Consider the following 17,061-nt stretch of genomic DNA (forward strand, 5'->3'; position numbering starts at 1 on the left):
GTGGCTCTTCATAATTTTACAGACTCTTACTTCAGTGCAATTATTATTATTATTATTATTATTATTATTATTATTATTATTATTATTATTATATGGATGAATTATGATCAACATAGAATTCTCTGATCATTGGAGTCCAATGTATTCTTAATATAAAGATGAAATTGTCTAGTAAAGCTTCAACATAAAACAGTCTACAGCCGACTTACTTACAACCAGAAGCTTACGAAATTCGCCTATGGCGTATAGATACACATTCTGAAGAGGAGGCTTATTAAATGAAAGACGACAAACATGAAGCAAGGTTGTAAGACATTTTTAAAGTCAGCAACATGTCTTTAGTATTGTCCATTTTGAATACATTCAGTGATGGAGCATCAAACAGCTGTACATACATTGATGTCTTAGTACACAGGATTCCTCATGTCTGTGGCTGTCTGCCTGTCTGTCCAAGCAGGATAACTAATAATAATTATAATGATAATGCCAGCTAGCACCACTTGCGTGTCTCGAAGAAAGATGAATTTCTAGCACCGAGTTCAATGTCACTTGTAAAAGTAAAATGTAACAAGAAGCAGCCTGTACTGTACAGGTTAATATGCAGAAGATCCAGTAGACTGTGGTAACTTATCATCAAGCAGTAATGAGACACCAACTGGTCTTCTAGAAGCCCAGTAGCAAACGTATCGTGTCGAGAAATTTGGCTAGTTTTCCTTGTAAGTGGCCACACGCAAACATGTTCCCTTTAGGCGATCACGAACACGGGTAACAGAAAATAAAAAGGAAAAGGGAGACAGAGAATGGAGTAGTTTACCTGCCGCATACGGCCAAATTCTTGATGAAGATTTTTTTTTATTTTGGACAAGATGATAATAACCTGTTTCAACTAATTATCAAATTTAATTTCAGTTTTATTAGGAAACTCACAAATCGTCGGAATTTCGTTTTAATATTATTTCTTCCATAAACACTGACCATAAATAAATTTAAGTATCTTCGTGTTCTATATAGGCGTAATTAACAAACCTCGGTCTATTCAAACAAATAACTGGTACAACTGTGCAACTAAACAAAAAAAAAACTAACTCCGTGGTTTTAGTCCACAAGCGAACTATACCTATCGAGCGACCGCGGCTTGTCAAAGAAGTTAGTGCCAAATTTAGTGGAGAGAGGGTGTCGCGTGGTCAGCGCAACGAACTCCCACGGCCGTTAATTTCGGTTTTCTATACCGGATAACTGTGCAACCAGGTGGAAAAATAAAATCACATTTCACTAAATGCTGTACGTGCGTGTGTGTGTGTATATATATATATATTTCCTTGGTCATATAACCTGCAGACAATACTGGAAAAGAAGATAAAAAATTAAAATATTGCTACTTGCCATGGAATTTTCTATTCATAATATTCGAGGAATACGAATTGAGTTTATCTGCCAAGACCTTTTTGTCAGTTAAGAGACTACACTTTATTCACGACGTCGTGAAGTCTATGCGTAAGAGCCATAAAAATCTGATCTTCTATTGGTAATCAAATGGGAAAGTTCATGTAAGCAGCCAGATAAAAGCAAAAAAAAAATTCCCATAGGATGACAAATTTCATGGTAAATTTATCCCTGTGCATAATTAGTTTAGCACCACGCCATGAATACCTATGGGGGAATGGAGACACAACTCCATCACTCTTGATCTCGGTAGTAGGAGGTTAGTAATCAGCTTCACGCCCATGCCGTTTTATCTTCGGCGACAGAGTCCCCGACACCCAATGAGGCTGGGTGGGCCCCACAGTCGATCTGGATGTTCTGGAGTAGAAAGAAATATTTTGCTTCCAACGAAGATTAGAATCCAACCTTCCGGCTCATAGCCCATCACAATATCGACTGAGCTGTCTCGTTTCCTACACTGATAACAGCACAGTTTAAATGTAATATTAAATTATCTGCAGGTGGTTAGGTGTGGCATGTGTCTCAGGATTTCGCAACTTCTTTGCGACGAACCACAGCTCATTGTGAACTAGTTTTTTTTTCATTTTCATTGTTTATAGTCATTCCAAATACATTTGGAATGAGGCATAGCTACAGTGTGATTGGCCGGAATTAATTTCGATGGAAACATGGTTTTTCTTTCTGTGGCAAGCCTAGAGCGACCTTTTGGGCCACCCAGCCCAACACACTTTCAAAAACACGCATGGTTACTTAACTACAGGCAAATTGGCCGGAGCGTAAAGCTGATCAATCGCCTCTATCTAGTGTCGACGACTATAAACACTGTTGGATTGCTTTTACGTTAACTACGTATTCATATTTCCATTATGATGATAAAACACCGGGGCGCTGTTTTTATTCTCAGGATCTCCCAAAGTCCTCTGAGCATTAAAGTGTTTTTATTTCTTACAGATTTTACTTATACAGTATAAGAAGGATTTAGTTCTACTTTCTCGAATACAATGCCACGTAATCAGTTGAAAGTCAACCGACCTTTCGGAGCAACATATCCTTTCCATCTTCAGGGCCAAGGATAAGACGAGCAAGAAACCAGTATTAACGCAGGAGAAATGTTCGACTAGTCAAAACTTCACAGCAATTCATGGGCCCTGAAATGTGATCACTGTGTTCATAACCGCCAGCTGCTGCTCCCTCTTCTAATATCTTGATAGAATACTTTACGAGAACAGGCACACTCCTATCATATTCTGCTTCTTCTTTTCAGAATTCTTTTTTCAGCAGTCTGTTATCAAATACCCTCCATATATGTGACAAAACGTCCTTATGTAAAATACGATAAAGGTAACAATTAATTCCTATGAACAATCAAAATTGGTTTGAAAATGGATTCTGACCATGTATCAACCATTTTGAAATATTCAATGGGGATGAAAATGGCGGAGTATATTGCGCATGATATAGATGATATATGTTACAAAATATGAGACCAAAACTTTGAAGGAAACAATCAATTTTTAATTCTTTGTGGCATATTAGAAGGTAATATTTATTTTCACGAAACGGGAGATTTTGCGACGAGTGGACTGTATTCAGACCGCCTCTGTGATCTAGTGGTCACAGTTCCTGTCTACAGATCCTGAGGTCCCGTTTTCGATTCCCGTCGCTACCAGATTTTCTGAGAAGCAGTGGATCTGGAACGGGGGACACTCAGCCTCGTCAGAATAATAATAATAATTGAGGAGCTATTTAAAGGAAATAGCGGCCCCGGTATAGAAAACCGAAATTAACGGCCGTGGGGATTCGTTGCGCTGACCACGCGACACTCTCTATCCGCTAAATTTGGCATTCATTTCGCCTACAAGCGGCGGTCGCTCGGTCGGTATAGTTCGCTTGCGGACTAAAACCACGGAGTTTGTTTTATTTGTTGTGGAGTGTATTCATGTGGACCAGGATAATATGTACTGGTTGTCTCTTGTGAGGACGGTAATAATCTTAAAACGAATTTCATAAAAGGCGGAAAATTTTTAAGAAGCTTTTTAGCTTATTAAGTAAGGCTCTGTTCCCTGGTGTTGGTTACATACACTAACACAGCACGTGAATATTGATACTGGATACACAAAAGGAAAATCTCTGTACGAAATTGTGGTCTCTTTGTGATTCAAATTTTTGGACCTTGGACTATTTTGCAAGCATTATTATTCAGATAAGTATGCAATGATGTTTAACATTAACTAAATGCATGATCTCAGTGTCATCATGTGATTGACAAATGAAGAAGGGAAGTAAACAATGGGCTGAATGTTGATGTTTGCCCAAACATGAATAGCTTTAATCACACGAAATGCACTTTGTACCTATACTAAACGACGTCACTTCTATTGGTCTTAGCTATAGTCTTATTAAACAAATGCAAATGAATCGAAGGCAATATTATGACTTGTTTATTATCAATTAATCTGTAATGAGAACATGGCTGTTAGACACTTTATGGGACGGAGAGCTGTCACGGAAATAATGCACGTACTTCTCATCCTGACTTAATAGTCTCTTCATGCAGGAACTTATTAATACTTAATTCCAACTTAGTTTTTCAGACTGAACTCAGAGACATTTCGAACTGAGAAGCGTCCCGATACGTGTAATGACAATTCACAAACAGACAGTTTTGCCGAGATGTTATTCAGGCCTGTTTTTCATCATATCAGCCTATGTTTCGTTATAAAGCTGTTGTCCTTTCTAAGCTTCTGCTTTCATGTTTTCTACACAACAGTCTACTTAAGAATAAAGGTAAAGTTGTCCCTGTGCTTAACTAAATAATTACTAAGCCATGAAGGCGTATTTTCTTGACCTCGACACTAGTTGGAGGTGAATGATCAGCTTTACCTCCGGGGAAAGAGCCAGCGGTACACATTGGATAAATGGCTGAGTGAGTCCCAGAATAGGACTGGAAGACATGGAGAAAGAAAAAATCTTGATCCTACCAGGACTCGGAACTCCCGACTCCTAGATCGTCCAGCCCGTAACCAGTCGCTATACAGACTGCGCTATCCCGGCACGTTCTTCTCAAGAATAGCCGTTCTTAATCTTAATTCATTATTTTTCGTCACTGTCGTAGTTTATTAATCATTCTTAAAATATTAAGAATATGGCACATTTTCCTATAACTCTAATCCACAGGCCCTAACATGAGGTATCAGCAGATCCTACATGACTGGACCACAGGATAGATTATTGGGGTTCGATTTCCATGAAAGAAAATTATTCTGTTTCCCGCTACCACGTCAAGACTTGCTTTAAGTAAACCATGGTCCTAAGGAATGAGCACCGTGTGTGTGGGTGTTTGGGGGGGGGCGATGAAGTCGACGACAGTAGCCGCTCGGTCTAAGGTATAAAGAGTCTTCGCCCGCTCGAACACTGGGATCGTGGGTTCGAATCCCACTAGAGGCATTAATGTCTGTGAGCCTTTATTCTACATATTTCTGACGATATTTTCAGTAGTGCTGTGGAACTATGCCGATCACAGTGGCCGCTGGTCTAAGGTATCAACTGTCTTACCTCGCTCGAACACTGGGATCGTGGGTTCAAATTCCCACTCGAGGCATGGATGTCTGTGTGCTTTTATTCTATTTGTGTTGCTCTGTGTGTAGGTGATGGCCTTACGACGAGCTGATTCTCCATCCAGTGAGAAACCGAGAAAGCGGCCAAGGTCTATCAAGGGGCTGTAGGACCATAGATACTCGTAGATACTGTGGAGCTGAACCTCCATACTTCACTATATTTATATCATGTCGTTTCCTTTCCGTTATAGCTTAGTTAACGATGCCATCAGTATCCTAGATTATATACGGTGGAAGAGTAAGACGTTTAATTAATGATAAATTGGAATGGGTGTGGAAGGTAAAGGTGCTGTTCTAATTTCAGGTACTATCCCGGTATGAGACTCAAAATATCCAAGATAATTACCAGCGGGAACATCAATATGTCGGCCGAGATTCGAACTAGGCACAAATCTATAGAATCCGAGGCATGGTTCTGAATTAAGCTCAGGGATAGGTTCACCCATGAGTACATAAATGAAAAGCATACAGCAATATGATGGCTATTATGAACATAGTTCATAGAGTACATATATACATACATACATACATACATACAACAATGCATGCACGATATGATGCGCCATGAAAACTGAACTATAGTTTTGCGTCGTCACGTGAGAAAGGTCAAGAAACAGTGCACGATGAGGGAGGGGGTGGGTGTTCTCAGAAGCTACATATACGAAATTAATAATATTTATGTGTATGTGTGTGTGGTGGGGAGGAGTAACTAAACATTGTTGGTAGCATTTTCCCGCCTTTTATTTTCAAGGCAGTACTGTCCTCATTCTCAACAATTATCTCTTTAGAATTAGTAATACGTAAATTTAAAGGAACCATTAGTTAATTTTGCTTCGGTTTCTTCCTCGTTTTATTCAACGAATTAAGACAATATTGGTAGTAAAAGGAATGGAGACAAACATATAAATCAAAAATACGGTTTGTTCTATTAAATTTTGTCAAATGTTCAGCGCAAGTCGTCTCCATTTGTCGAGTGGTTCCTCCAGCACGCAATGTTCCACACTGATGGACTCAGAAATGTGTAATTGCTAATTTAAGGCACTTCTTGCGTTGATCCTACTCGGCCATAGCAAATTCGACCCTGAAAATGGAGCCAGAGTGTCTTCCGAAACTTCTACAACACACCCCACTTTTACACCTGCCTGTCTTTCCATACTATCGTTTACATCACAAATGAATCATCGTGAAAAGCCACAATCATGAATCAGAAATTCCATCGCAGTTGTCATAACAGTCAGCCACTCATTCTACTCTATCTTCACGATTATAACGCACAATTTCACGTATATTTGTCAAAGATCTGCTCTAATATTATCCTCCCACTTACACCTCTGCAATACTCCTTTTTTTAGGATAAAAATTGTTGTGTTCAGATGTTTCTTCTTTATTCATATGTCATTCATATTTCCATCTTACCGCCTTTATTCATTGACACTAATTACATGAAGTGTAAAGTACATATCGTGAGCATCATCAATACGCGTATTCCTCGAACAGTGACATAGAGGCCTAAATCAGTCACTGTTCGGAAGACTGTGTTAAAGCAAGATTTGAGGCAAATATCAAAACGAATGATGGAAATGACTGTGAAATCTTACATGAAGATCGTTAATTAATGAACCTTGAACTTTTGTAAATAATTCTGCTTCCTTCGGAGATAAATCAAATTACTTGCATAATACTGTAAACATAACAGTATCTGGGACACTCACATATCGAGTGAGTCTGATCTACGGCTAGTGTCTTGAAGCCTAAAATAACATTACGCACAATTTCAGAAAACACGACTCCTTTAGAAAAAACAATCAAATAATCCTGTTTGAGAGAATGAGGACTGTTTCTTCAGAGAATAAGTAAAAGTAAAGCTATCCCTGTAACAGGCCGTGAAGGCCCATAGGTTCGTGAGACGTTGAGGGTCCCACATTATCTAGACAATCATCTCCACAATCACCCTCACCTATCATCTGGGGCTGGTACAATAGGCCAGAATTGGCCGCAGTACAAGGGACTTTGTCCCACCCCATTATCAATAAAAATAATCCATTAAAGCAGAAAATATCTTGACTGGTAGCGTAACCGCCTAACATCAAGACTGATCCTGTGTCATGGGACTAGTCAGTTGTTTGCAGATCTGCACGTATAAGTTGTCGGACACTTATGATTAATGTTTTCGTAACGGCTAGTATGTCAGGCTGGTGGGTGAGATAATGTATTTGTGATATCAAGGTGCATGTTATAGCCGACTGAAATGACAAAACTTGGAGATGCAACCTCCCGCGGTGGACTCTGACTGCTTTCTGACCTTGCTGACTCAAGGCGGACCATAAATAATGCAGAGCAAACATAACAGTCCAAGATGGGACTACCCCAGCGGGACATCAGGAGACAATATTAGTTTTGTTTTACTCCTGCTCCACGATTCAATCCACCCACATTCTATTATTCTCTTCAGGTAACCGCGATTGTGACAATATCCCTTCCTGATATCTGGGAAAGACCACTCCGAAAGGCTACCCCAACTGTCCTTCAGGCTAGGACCTCGAGCTCGATTCGGACTAGTGGTACTGGCGGTTGTTCACGTTTCGTCCTGTATAGATCAGAGACGAGAAAAGAAGACACCGGAAATGAGGGTTAGAGAGACAGAAAACACACAAATGTCTCCCAGTAATGTAGGGTAATATATATAACGAAGTTTATATTGTTTGCTGATGCTAACAATGTGTGCTCATAATCCAATGCTAACATTCAAAATACAAAATACAATTTTCCAGGAACTCTTATAATTAAATATTCTCATGTAAATGACAACTGGCTATGGACAATGCTGGCGGCAGAGCCATTTACAGGCAGAATCAATATTAATATTAATATTCTACTGGCACACCCAGTTACCATATCTCACAAAGCACCACTGAGAGTTTGCAGGACAGAGAAATAGGGCCGTTTATGAGTTTTCCATTTGTGATACGCATTAATGGGCCGGAGATGCAGCACTCGTGGGGAAAAGAGAACTGCATATGAAACTTCTGTCAAGAAACCTAGAGTGAGGAGACTGTTTTGGAGACCGAGGCGAAACAGGATAAATTGAAAGATATGTTAATTCGGAATTCGTCTGACTTAATTTATCGCCCAGTAGAGGGCTCTTGCGAACACGTTAATGAATCTTCATATACCACAGAAGGCGAGGAATATTTTGTCCAGTTTCTCAAAAGAGGCTGGGGGGACAGTCAGTGAAAGACGGGTAGGGGTTTGTATGTTTTGGGATTCCATTACCGGTGGACACTGGATAATCCTTCTATGCTACCATATCAAGCAGATGCTGGGGTCCATCCCATGCAATGGGCACGGTGTCTATTTGAGCGGGAAAAAGGACCACAGTGTAAAGGGGCCCATACACTTACGAGTCTGGCTCGCGAGTCCGGCTCGACGAGCTTGACTCGGGAGCCGGGCTCAGATTAATTTCACCACAAACGCATGAGCTGACTCCCAACTTTGCGACCCAAACACGGACGAGTTTGGCTCATTGGAACCCGAGCCGAGTTGGACTCGCGAGCCAGACTCGTACGTGTATGGGCCCATTAAGACCGACCTTCACTAACATATTAAGTCATATTTTCAATGCGAAAAATTTCCGTGTTCCCATGAACATGCAGTGGTGAGTAGGTGCACAGACATAGTGAGTGAGTGAGTGAGTGAGTGAGTGAGTAAGTTTGTTTAAAGATGCTTCAGGGTCAGAAGTTACTCGCCCCTGACACAGACGCTACATTTTCTAACTTCGATAATACCTTATTTCATTTGTTTCGGGAGTCAATATAACTCAGTCGGTACAGTTACTAGACTAGGAAATGTACTACCGAGGAGTTGATGTTTGACTCCCGTCAGAGGCAAGTCCATGATATCTAGACTGGCTCTAGGGCCCACCAGCACTACTATGCAATGGGTACCGGGAGTGATGCGGCAGGAGCGTGAAGCTGTCCGAATGATGTGGCTATAACTCCACTTCCTCATAAGTTCTCATGGCGTGGTGTTTAGTTAATTATAGTCCAATAGTAAATTTACCTTTAATTATTTAATTCAATATTTCATTTATTTACGTCCTGAATTTAAGTGAGTAACAAATTCAGCATCAGTTCCAGACAACAATAAAACAAACAAACAATAACTTGAGATATAAATAAAAGCAGAAGAGAGTACATTTATATGATTTGAAGGTTAAAATTTACAAATTTTTTAGAGCTGAGCTTAAGAGGGTGGACTCCATATCGTCATATCGAAGTACACTTTAAAACACTAATGCAGTGCATTAGTGACAATCCCTCTAACGGCGATGAAAGCTCCAATACTTGAACAATGGAAGTGGATTGGATCCGCCTAATCAAGCTGTTAAAGCCTGCCTACGCTGAGATGAGAAAGCTAACAGAAGGATGAATACAAAAACACAGAAATAACAATCTAAAGAATAAAGTCAACAATACAACTGAATTACTGTCAACAACTCTTCTTTATTTTATCTCGTCTCCATGTCATGGCTCAAAAACTGAAGACGCGGTTTGACCACCTCTGACCTATCCCATAGTGCACTGTGTTCTCATGTGTCTTCAGACTGGAGAGAACAACAAAATGAGAATCAGCTCTATCTATGAATGAACGTCTCTTGACGTAGAAGCTACCCAGCATGTAAGTAATTTCCGCCCACGCTCGGCATTCAAAGCCAAAACAAGTTTCAATAATGAATCGCGTTTTTAGTGAACTTGAACAGAAGATAAGCTGTAAACATCGTGCACTCCCATACCATAATATCCCCCCTTCCTGCCCAATACATCCCATCCGGCTAAACAAGTAGGACAGGAATGTCCGTCCCTTCCACCTTCTTCCTAACCTCAAATCAAAAGCCCATCAAACAGGACAAATGCAAACATTGCTGAACGCTACAGAGTATAGCCAGCAAGCCAAACACGTTTTTCTATTAGTACTACAACTCTTCCTCCCTCTCCTGTCTTCTTTCTATTGATACACGTGTGTTGACTCAGGAGGTAAAGGCCAGACGGTAAGGAAAGAAGTCAGACTCAGGTCGCCGGAGTGTATCTGTAGGCCGGTTGCAGATGGGTACATGGTATGCAGTACTTAGTACAATAAATAAGAAAATAATTAGCGAAAATGTTTACAAGCACGTGTACCAGTCAGAATGTTATATACGCAGAGCAAGTGCACGAAATGCTTGCTCATACGCTATAATGGACCGTGAATTTCAAGTAGGGTTACAACAGAACACGTAACATGCTAGTCGTTCCTAATGCAAGGGCTTTTTAAAAGGAATTCAGTTTATTTGTTATTTTAGTAAAATAATTTTGTCAGTTGTTTTGTATAAAAACACGATTTCTTACTTTGGGGGGAAAGGAAGAATATAAATTAACAAATGCTTGAAACAAAACACGCAAGAAAATGATTTACTCTAAGCATCGGTTTACATTATTAGGTTGTGACCGCATTCATTTCTTAATCAGGTAATTTGATTTTGTTGTGGTAGTGAAATCGAGAGTGTATTTATTGATTTTATGCACATTATTCTCCGCCCCGGTTTTCAAGACAACTTTTCAGAGGCGGAGTAAAGTTGTTTTAAGAAAGGAACTGAATGATGAATAATGCTCAAAATATCAGTCATTATATTAATACACCATTGCCGTAAACTTTTAAAGAAACATCACAATAAGGTGGATATGCAGATAGGATGTCAACAATAAGAATTACATGGAAAAATTCCGGTGGGAAACCACTTGGAAAACGGAAACTTCGAAAAATGAGAAGGAACTGAAAAGATAATATCACGGTGGCAAAAGCTGGAACTGACTGACTCTATCCTCATATCCAGTGGCGGCCTTACGTATCGACTTTGCTACTAAAGAAATAATTTTACTTACTAAATACATCAGCTCGTCAGAGAGTGCGCCCCATATCAACAAACCCGCAACTGTCGACAGTAATAAAAATGTCGTCGTAAGCCCCAGACGCGTAACATAAGACTCGCGACTCGACTGCACAGGTAGAACGAGGAGTTCCAGAGGACTGAGGACAGGGGCTTCAATAGTTGGAATTTACCAAACAACGACTAGCAAGCAGATGTTGAATTAATTTCGTGTGTTATAATTAGAATAATCTTCAGAGTGTTATAATTACCTGTACTTACGACTTGTGAGTATCCAATAAATTGATTTACCGGCCCAAACCCCATCTACAAGTCACTAACACACGTGACAATATGTAAGTACGAGAGCTGTAGGGGGGAAAAGTACTGCTTGCACTTTCAGAGTAACCTGAAGATAGAGACAGGAAATACCCTGAAAAACGTGGCAGATATCTACCAAAGTACACGACTTCACACCTCAGGAGGGTGTAACTTTGAAAAAAGCAATCCTGGGACCTTTTTAAATGCCACAAAATATGTGGCAGTAACATACATGACAGTGTGAACGAACTCATTATCGAAAGAAAATTGTTTAGCCCTAAAAGGTCATAAAGTAATACATTATACATGAATATATCATACAGTACCAGGCACTTAAGACAGTATAGTAACTACGCTCCAGTTAGGAGCACGCGAATAGCGGTTCGCATGCCATCAGGGGTGAACAATTTTATCCGCGTCCAAATTGGCTCTAGGGCGTAACCAGCCTCATATTCTATGGTCGGTTTGGGGCTCATTCTCAGGGAATAGAGCGACTGGGGGAACCATCTAACGCCGAAGTTTAAGAGGGACTGGAAATACGGATCCATCACCACATGAAGACCAAGGCGGATAGTGGATTGCTGTCCTAATCCTTCGGCGCCTTCTAATTCAACTTCATCTATTCCGAAATGAAGATGGAAAATGGATAACTCCGAAGCTCAGGTAGTACGGAGGCCATGTTTCCGGTAGAAATGTTAGGGCAAGCTCCATATCTCCGCTGCACTGGCCTCCGAACACATCTCTCCCAGCATGAAACGATTTGTCATCTCAAATTAGTAAGAAAGAAAAATAAATCTATAAGCGACCTCCTGGGTCCTAGTATAATATAACCATGACTTCAGCAAACAGTACGCCTGTCCCCTCGTCTCCGAGGGGCAGGACACATCCAGTCCCGACTGTTTGGTCTGCGATAAAAACATTTCCCGCTAGAGGGAGGGGTGGAATGTGATCATTGCCTTGTTTTGCAGAACCGACTGACGACAGGGGAAAGTGGAAATGATTGGGAGCAACATCACGCAAAGTTTCAGAAACAAGAAGATTCAGTGGATTATTTCTTGGAGAGCTGATAGTTGCCCATCAGTCAAGAATTTCGGATCATATTACGGAATCTGAAATTTCACTCTCATGTTTACGACAGCCCCCAGTTCCCTATTTTCAGCCACATGGATTCCATTCAATCTCTTTTCAGGTGTACAGGTTGTTATGGTTCAGGATTCTGGTGCGCACTGTAATGCGGTTTTCCCGTCTCTTTCTAGATCTCCCAAGTGGCCCCATTCCTTCCGGTTACATTTCCACAACTATGTATAAATGTATCCGTTCCTGGGAGTGCTACAAGCACCACTAATCTCACACTTTTTTATTTGATAATCCTAATAACATGGTGCCGATCACAGCGGCTCCGCGGTCTAAGGCATGAGCTATCCTCAGCCGCTCAAACAGTGGGATCCTTAATTCGAATCCCACTCGAGGCATGAATGTCTGTCCGTGTTTATGCTGTGTGTGTGTTGTCCTGTGTACGTAGCGACCTTGCGACTGGCTGATTAAGATTAAGAAACTGAAGTGAAACAAAGCGTTTCAGGGATGCCCTATGTTCCCAAGTGGAAGCGACAAGGAGAGCGAGAGACAAGAAAGCTGGTAGTACCTACACATATGATCTTCTTCTAACTTAAGTTCGCATTATCACCCGCGAGACTCATGCTCCGAATTTTCGGACGCATGAGTCCAAACTCGATTTTTGGAACATATTGCAATACTCTGGTGACTATAATCGTAACTGTTTAACAATCCACGGTAAAATATTAATTAACCTATTTTTAATATGTTATTATTTTAAATGCCGAATGCTATATTATTAGATGTCACTTTGTTGATTTCGTAATAAAAACAATAGCATCATAGCACACTAAGGGCTTAATTATTGAGAAATGATTCTCAGCCTTCAGTTCCAGGCATGTAACCTTGTACGTTCAATGCTGTAATGAAGTAGACTCACGTCCCTCTTTCGGGAAAGCATTAAGTTGTAAGTCCCAGGTAGGACTGTACTTGGTGAGCAGTGTAAATTATTGTCACGTGAGTGACTACAGACGGGATTTGTATTGGTAATTAGATTTATTGAACATTTACAGATTTTGACTGCAAGTAACTATAGTGCTATCACTAATTCATTCACTCTGCAGTTCACTATAGCAAGTACTAGGTCTTCTCAGTATGTTATAATATCACTACTCGATGCCTGGTAACGGCTCTCAACGGCGGATGTTCCCTTTTCTCTGAATTTCCGAACTATCCATGCGTCTCACCTACCAGCTTCTGGCAGCAACGGCTCACTGGAACCGAACTGCAATTCTCTAACACACTAACTTACAAACCAACTCTCCACTTCCCTACACTGCACTAATTTTCACTTATTCTCCTGCTTACATCTTAGTTCGGACGACACAGAAAACACTGTTACTCTGTTATACTTTTGTTGCGTGCGCAGCCATCAGTACGGACCAAGCAGAAAACACTGTTCCCCTGTTGCTGTTCACTGGTGCATTTTAGGAATCTATTGCCTAGCAGCGGACATTGTTAGAGTCATTACTTCTTAGCGGGTCTACATGTTACATGATACTCCTCATTATGCATCTTCCTCCAACTCCCTGCTGTGTTCTTCTTATGTATAAAAAGCCTCGGTATTCTGTTCTCAAACTCCTTCTGGCTGTTACCCCTTAAGGTTAGAGTCCTAATTTTACACGTACAGAAAACGGATGGCAGATTCATAATTTCTTATGCTTAATATTTATGCGTTTTGTAGACAGCGAAAAGGATAAATATTCTGAATTAAATTGTAGCAAACACCTTCCAAATCTGTACTTAATTTCGTCACGAATGCAATTTTTGAATTCTTAGCACCGTTACTGAATGCTATTGTCTATTTTCGCGAGGTGGGTCTTGTCCTGCATTTTTGATCAAAGTTGTTATGCAGGAGTTTGATAGCCATTATTAGCGTCTACTTATTCTAAAAAAAAGAATTAGCTGTTCTGAATTCTTATTCCTTTGTAATTTCACTAGTTGTCACTTCATCTGTTCAGAAACTCTTAAACGCAATCCGCTCTGCGAACCTGAGTATGGCGTAGTTCTTGTAAGCAACCTTACGGAAGGAAAGCCCTGTGTAAGCATATCCCAAACTCCCACTGGAGTATATACCGGAAGTTATGTTTGAAATATTTCCTAGCAGTTTTTCTAATGATTAAGTAATGGCCTCCGTCACAAACTGAAGATGACAAATCCTCGTTCACGTATCAAATGGAGTATATCACAGATCATTGTTCCAACGTGATGTTTTCTATCAAAGTAAAAAGGAGGTAAAGCTATCCCTGTAACAGGCCGTGTAGTCCCATAGGGTTGTGAGACGTCGAGGCTGCTAAAACTTCTAGACAATCAATTCACAGATGTCTGTGAATTTGTCAGCTTTAAGCGACGGACTCCCGTAACCCTCAGGAAGATTCCTGGTACTCAGTTCTGTTAGAGGTTGAGTCGACTCCAGGGCCGTACTGCGCCTGGAGGGATTAGGTCAACTGAAAAATCCAGTGACCTCATGGGGAATAGAACCCGTGACCTTACGACTTGTAGCATAGTGCCTCAGTATATCACTGTAATAGGCATGTTGAGTGCGACGAAGTAGGATCTATTAATATAATTTAAAAAGACTATAAAATTCACTAAATGGAAATGGTTGAATATCCACGTGCCTATCGTTTCTGTCCGCCATCACTTCAGAGCTGCCAACATAACTAGCTAGCTAGCTAATTAACCTATGGAGAAGATTCTTACTTGAGAAGCTAGCTGACGCTCAGATATTCAAGAATCTTCTTGTATTTTAGGAAATATTAAAGTTCATTGCCGTATTCATAAAATCGCGCCAGTCTACCCTATCCCCAGTCAGATGAATCCAGTCCGCTTACCCTCGCCCTATTTCTGTATGATCAATTTTAATTTCGCCCTCCCAACTACGCCTAGATTCTCAAAAAGATGTTAAATTTACGATTCTCGAATAAACACATTTCTATTTTCTTCTATGCGTGTTACATGCCCTGTCATTTCCATCCTCGATTTGATCATAGTAATAATGTTTGACACTACCAATTTCGAGGTTAAGTAAAACTGTTTTTACTTTTTGAGTTTCCACCATAAATGCTGTTAAGTTTGGATTAAGTATTAAATACCCGGCTACGTAGTTGTTACAGAAGAAACGAGGCCAGGACAGGTTCTGTAATCGGAGGCATATACTCTCAGAATGGGGTGAAGCCAGCCATGAGTGGGGGGTCACGAAACGTGGGAATATCGGACCGACATCATCTTGGAAGATAAATCAAACTGCGACAGCGATGGGAAACAGAACCGCCTCTACGGCTTCATTCACTGCGTCACTCTAAGCGCCGGAATTTTATTTTGCAAACAGAAAAGGCTATCGAAATATTTGTCGCCAAAACGTACATATGTTATGAGCCATTAACACGAAATACGTAAAAGAAATGTTTAATGGGAAGTTCGTGCCGGTCTTTCCACATAAAAATTCCCTCAAAATACAGAAAGTTTACCAATAGATTCATTTTCGCATGGGAATGGAGAAAGTTACGTAATGAAGAGTTCCATAATTTGAAATCGTAATCAAATATCAGGCCAAACACAGTGGCCGCGCGGTCTAATGCATGAAATGTTTGCTTTCTCTCGAAAGCTGGGATCGTGGGTTCTAATCTCACTCAAAGCATGGATGTCTGTGTGTACGTTTATTCTGTTTTGTGTTGTCCTGTGTTTAGGTAGAGGCCTTGCGACAGGCTGATCACCCGTCCAAGTAGTACTACAGTCTGTGTAAAGAAAAAAAGATTACGAAACCGAAAAAGAGGCCAGGATCCAACAAAATGGCTCTAGGGCCATTAATGAATGAATCAGCCAATCAAGTATCAGACGTGGAAGGTAAGGGACAGAATCGGAGATCTACGTTTATATCGGAGGATAACATTAAGATGGATCTTATGGAAATTTATGTGATTTAATTGTCTTAGGATATGGTCAAGTATCGGGCTGCTGCAAGCATGTTCACAAGCATTCAGACTCCATAAAATTCTTGACAAACTGAGCCCATGTCATTAATTTGCATGAAATTTAAATCGAAATCTATCGAGAACTACCAGAATGAGGGCCGTGTAAGTAGAAGCAACCAGTTCGGAAACTGCGTTGGAAACTGGAGAACACGTTCTAAATATTCTTTGAAATGTATCATTTGAATTTCTCCTGAGATAAGGGCTAGATCCATCGATTGGGCCCAAATGAATAGGTTTTGCCTGAAGATGAAGAGATAACCCAGTCTCCGAAACGGTGTGTTTTGAAAAATAAATATGACGGTATTTTTAGATAAAGATAGGACGATGGATAATGTCCAGAACTATATCTGTATTGAGTTTCTCACTTTGGAGACTGGGAAAGTTACTGTCTTCTGGGATGCGACGCTGTGTAGCCTGGTAAATGTTTGCCCGATTTCGACCTGTCCTCAGGGCGGAAGAGTAAACCAAGGTTGAAAGAACTTGGTACTGATACAGAAAGGAAGGCCGGGTTAGGAATCCTAAGAAAATTTCAGAAGTAATTAGAAGGGTGAAATAATCCAGGCCTTTGAAAGGGCTGAGTAGAGAGACGAAAAATTGATGGCTCTCACTGGCCAGTGGGTCTTGCAAGAAGTCAGGAAAGACAGAGTAAAAATATTGATCATAAAGGGCTTGTATAATGGGAAAGTGGACG

General features: G+C 40.5%; 1 protein-coding gene across 2 annotated transcripts in view; it reads right to left on the reverse strand.

Moving 5' to 3' along the window:
• The window catches only part of LOC111865536 (protein dead ringer), a 540,220-nt gene that overhangs the window by 340,760 nt on the left and 182,399 nt on the right, over nt 1-17,061 (reverse strand). Inside the window, exon 1 of one of the 2 annotated variants that reach the window (XM_023853649.2) lies at nt 10,979-11,040. The exons of the other annotated variant lie outside the window; for it this stretch is intronic. Coding sequence (XP_023709417.1) covers nt 10,979-10,987 — 9 coding nt within the window. The 5' untranslated portion in view covers nt 10,988-11,040. Of the gene's footprint in view, nt 1-10,978; nt 11,041-17,061 lie in introns of those variants that run through there. 2 annotated transcript variants of the gene reach the window in all.

The sequence above is a fragment of the Cryptotermes secundus genome, unplaced genomic scaffold (assembly GCF_002891405.2).
Source record: "Cryptotermes secundus unplaced genomic scaffold, Csec_1.0 scaffold722, whole genome shotgun sequence".
Taxonomy (NCBI): domain Eukaryota; kingdom Metazoa; phylum Arthropoda; class Insecta; order Blattodea; family Kalotermitidae; genus Cryptotermes; species Cryptotermes secundus.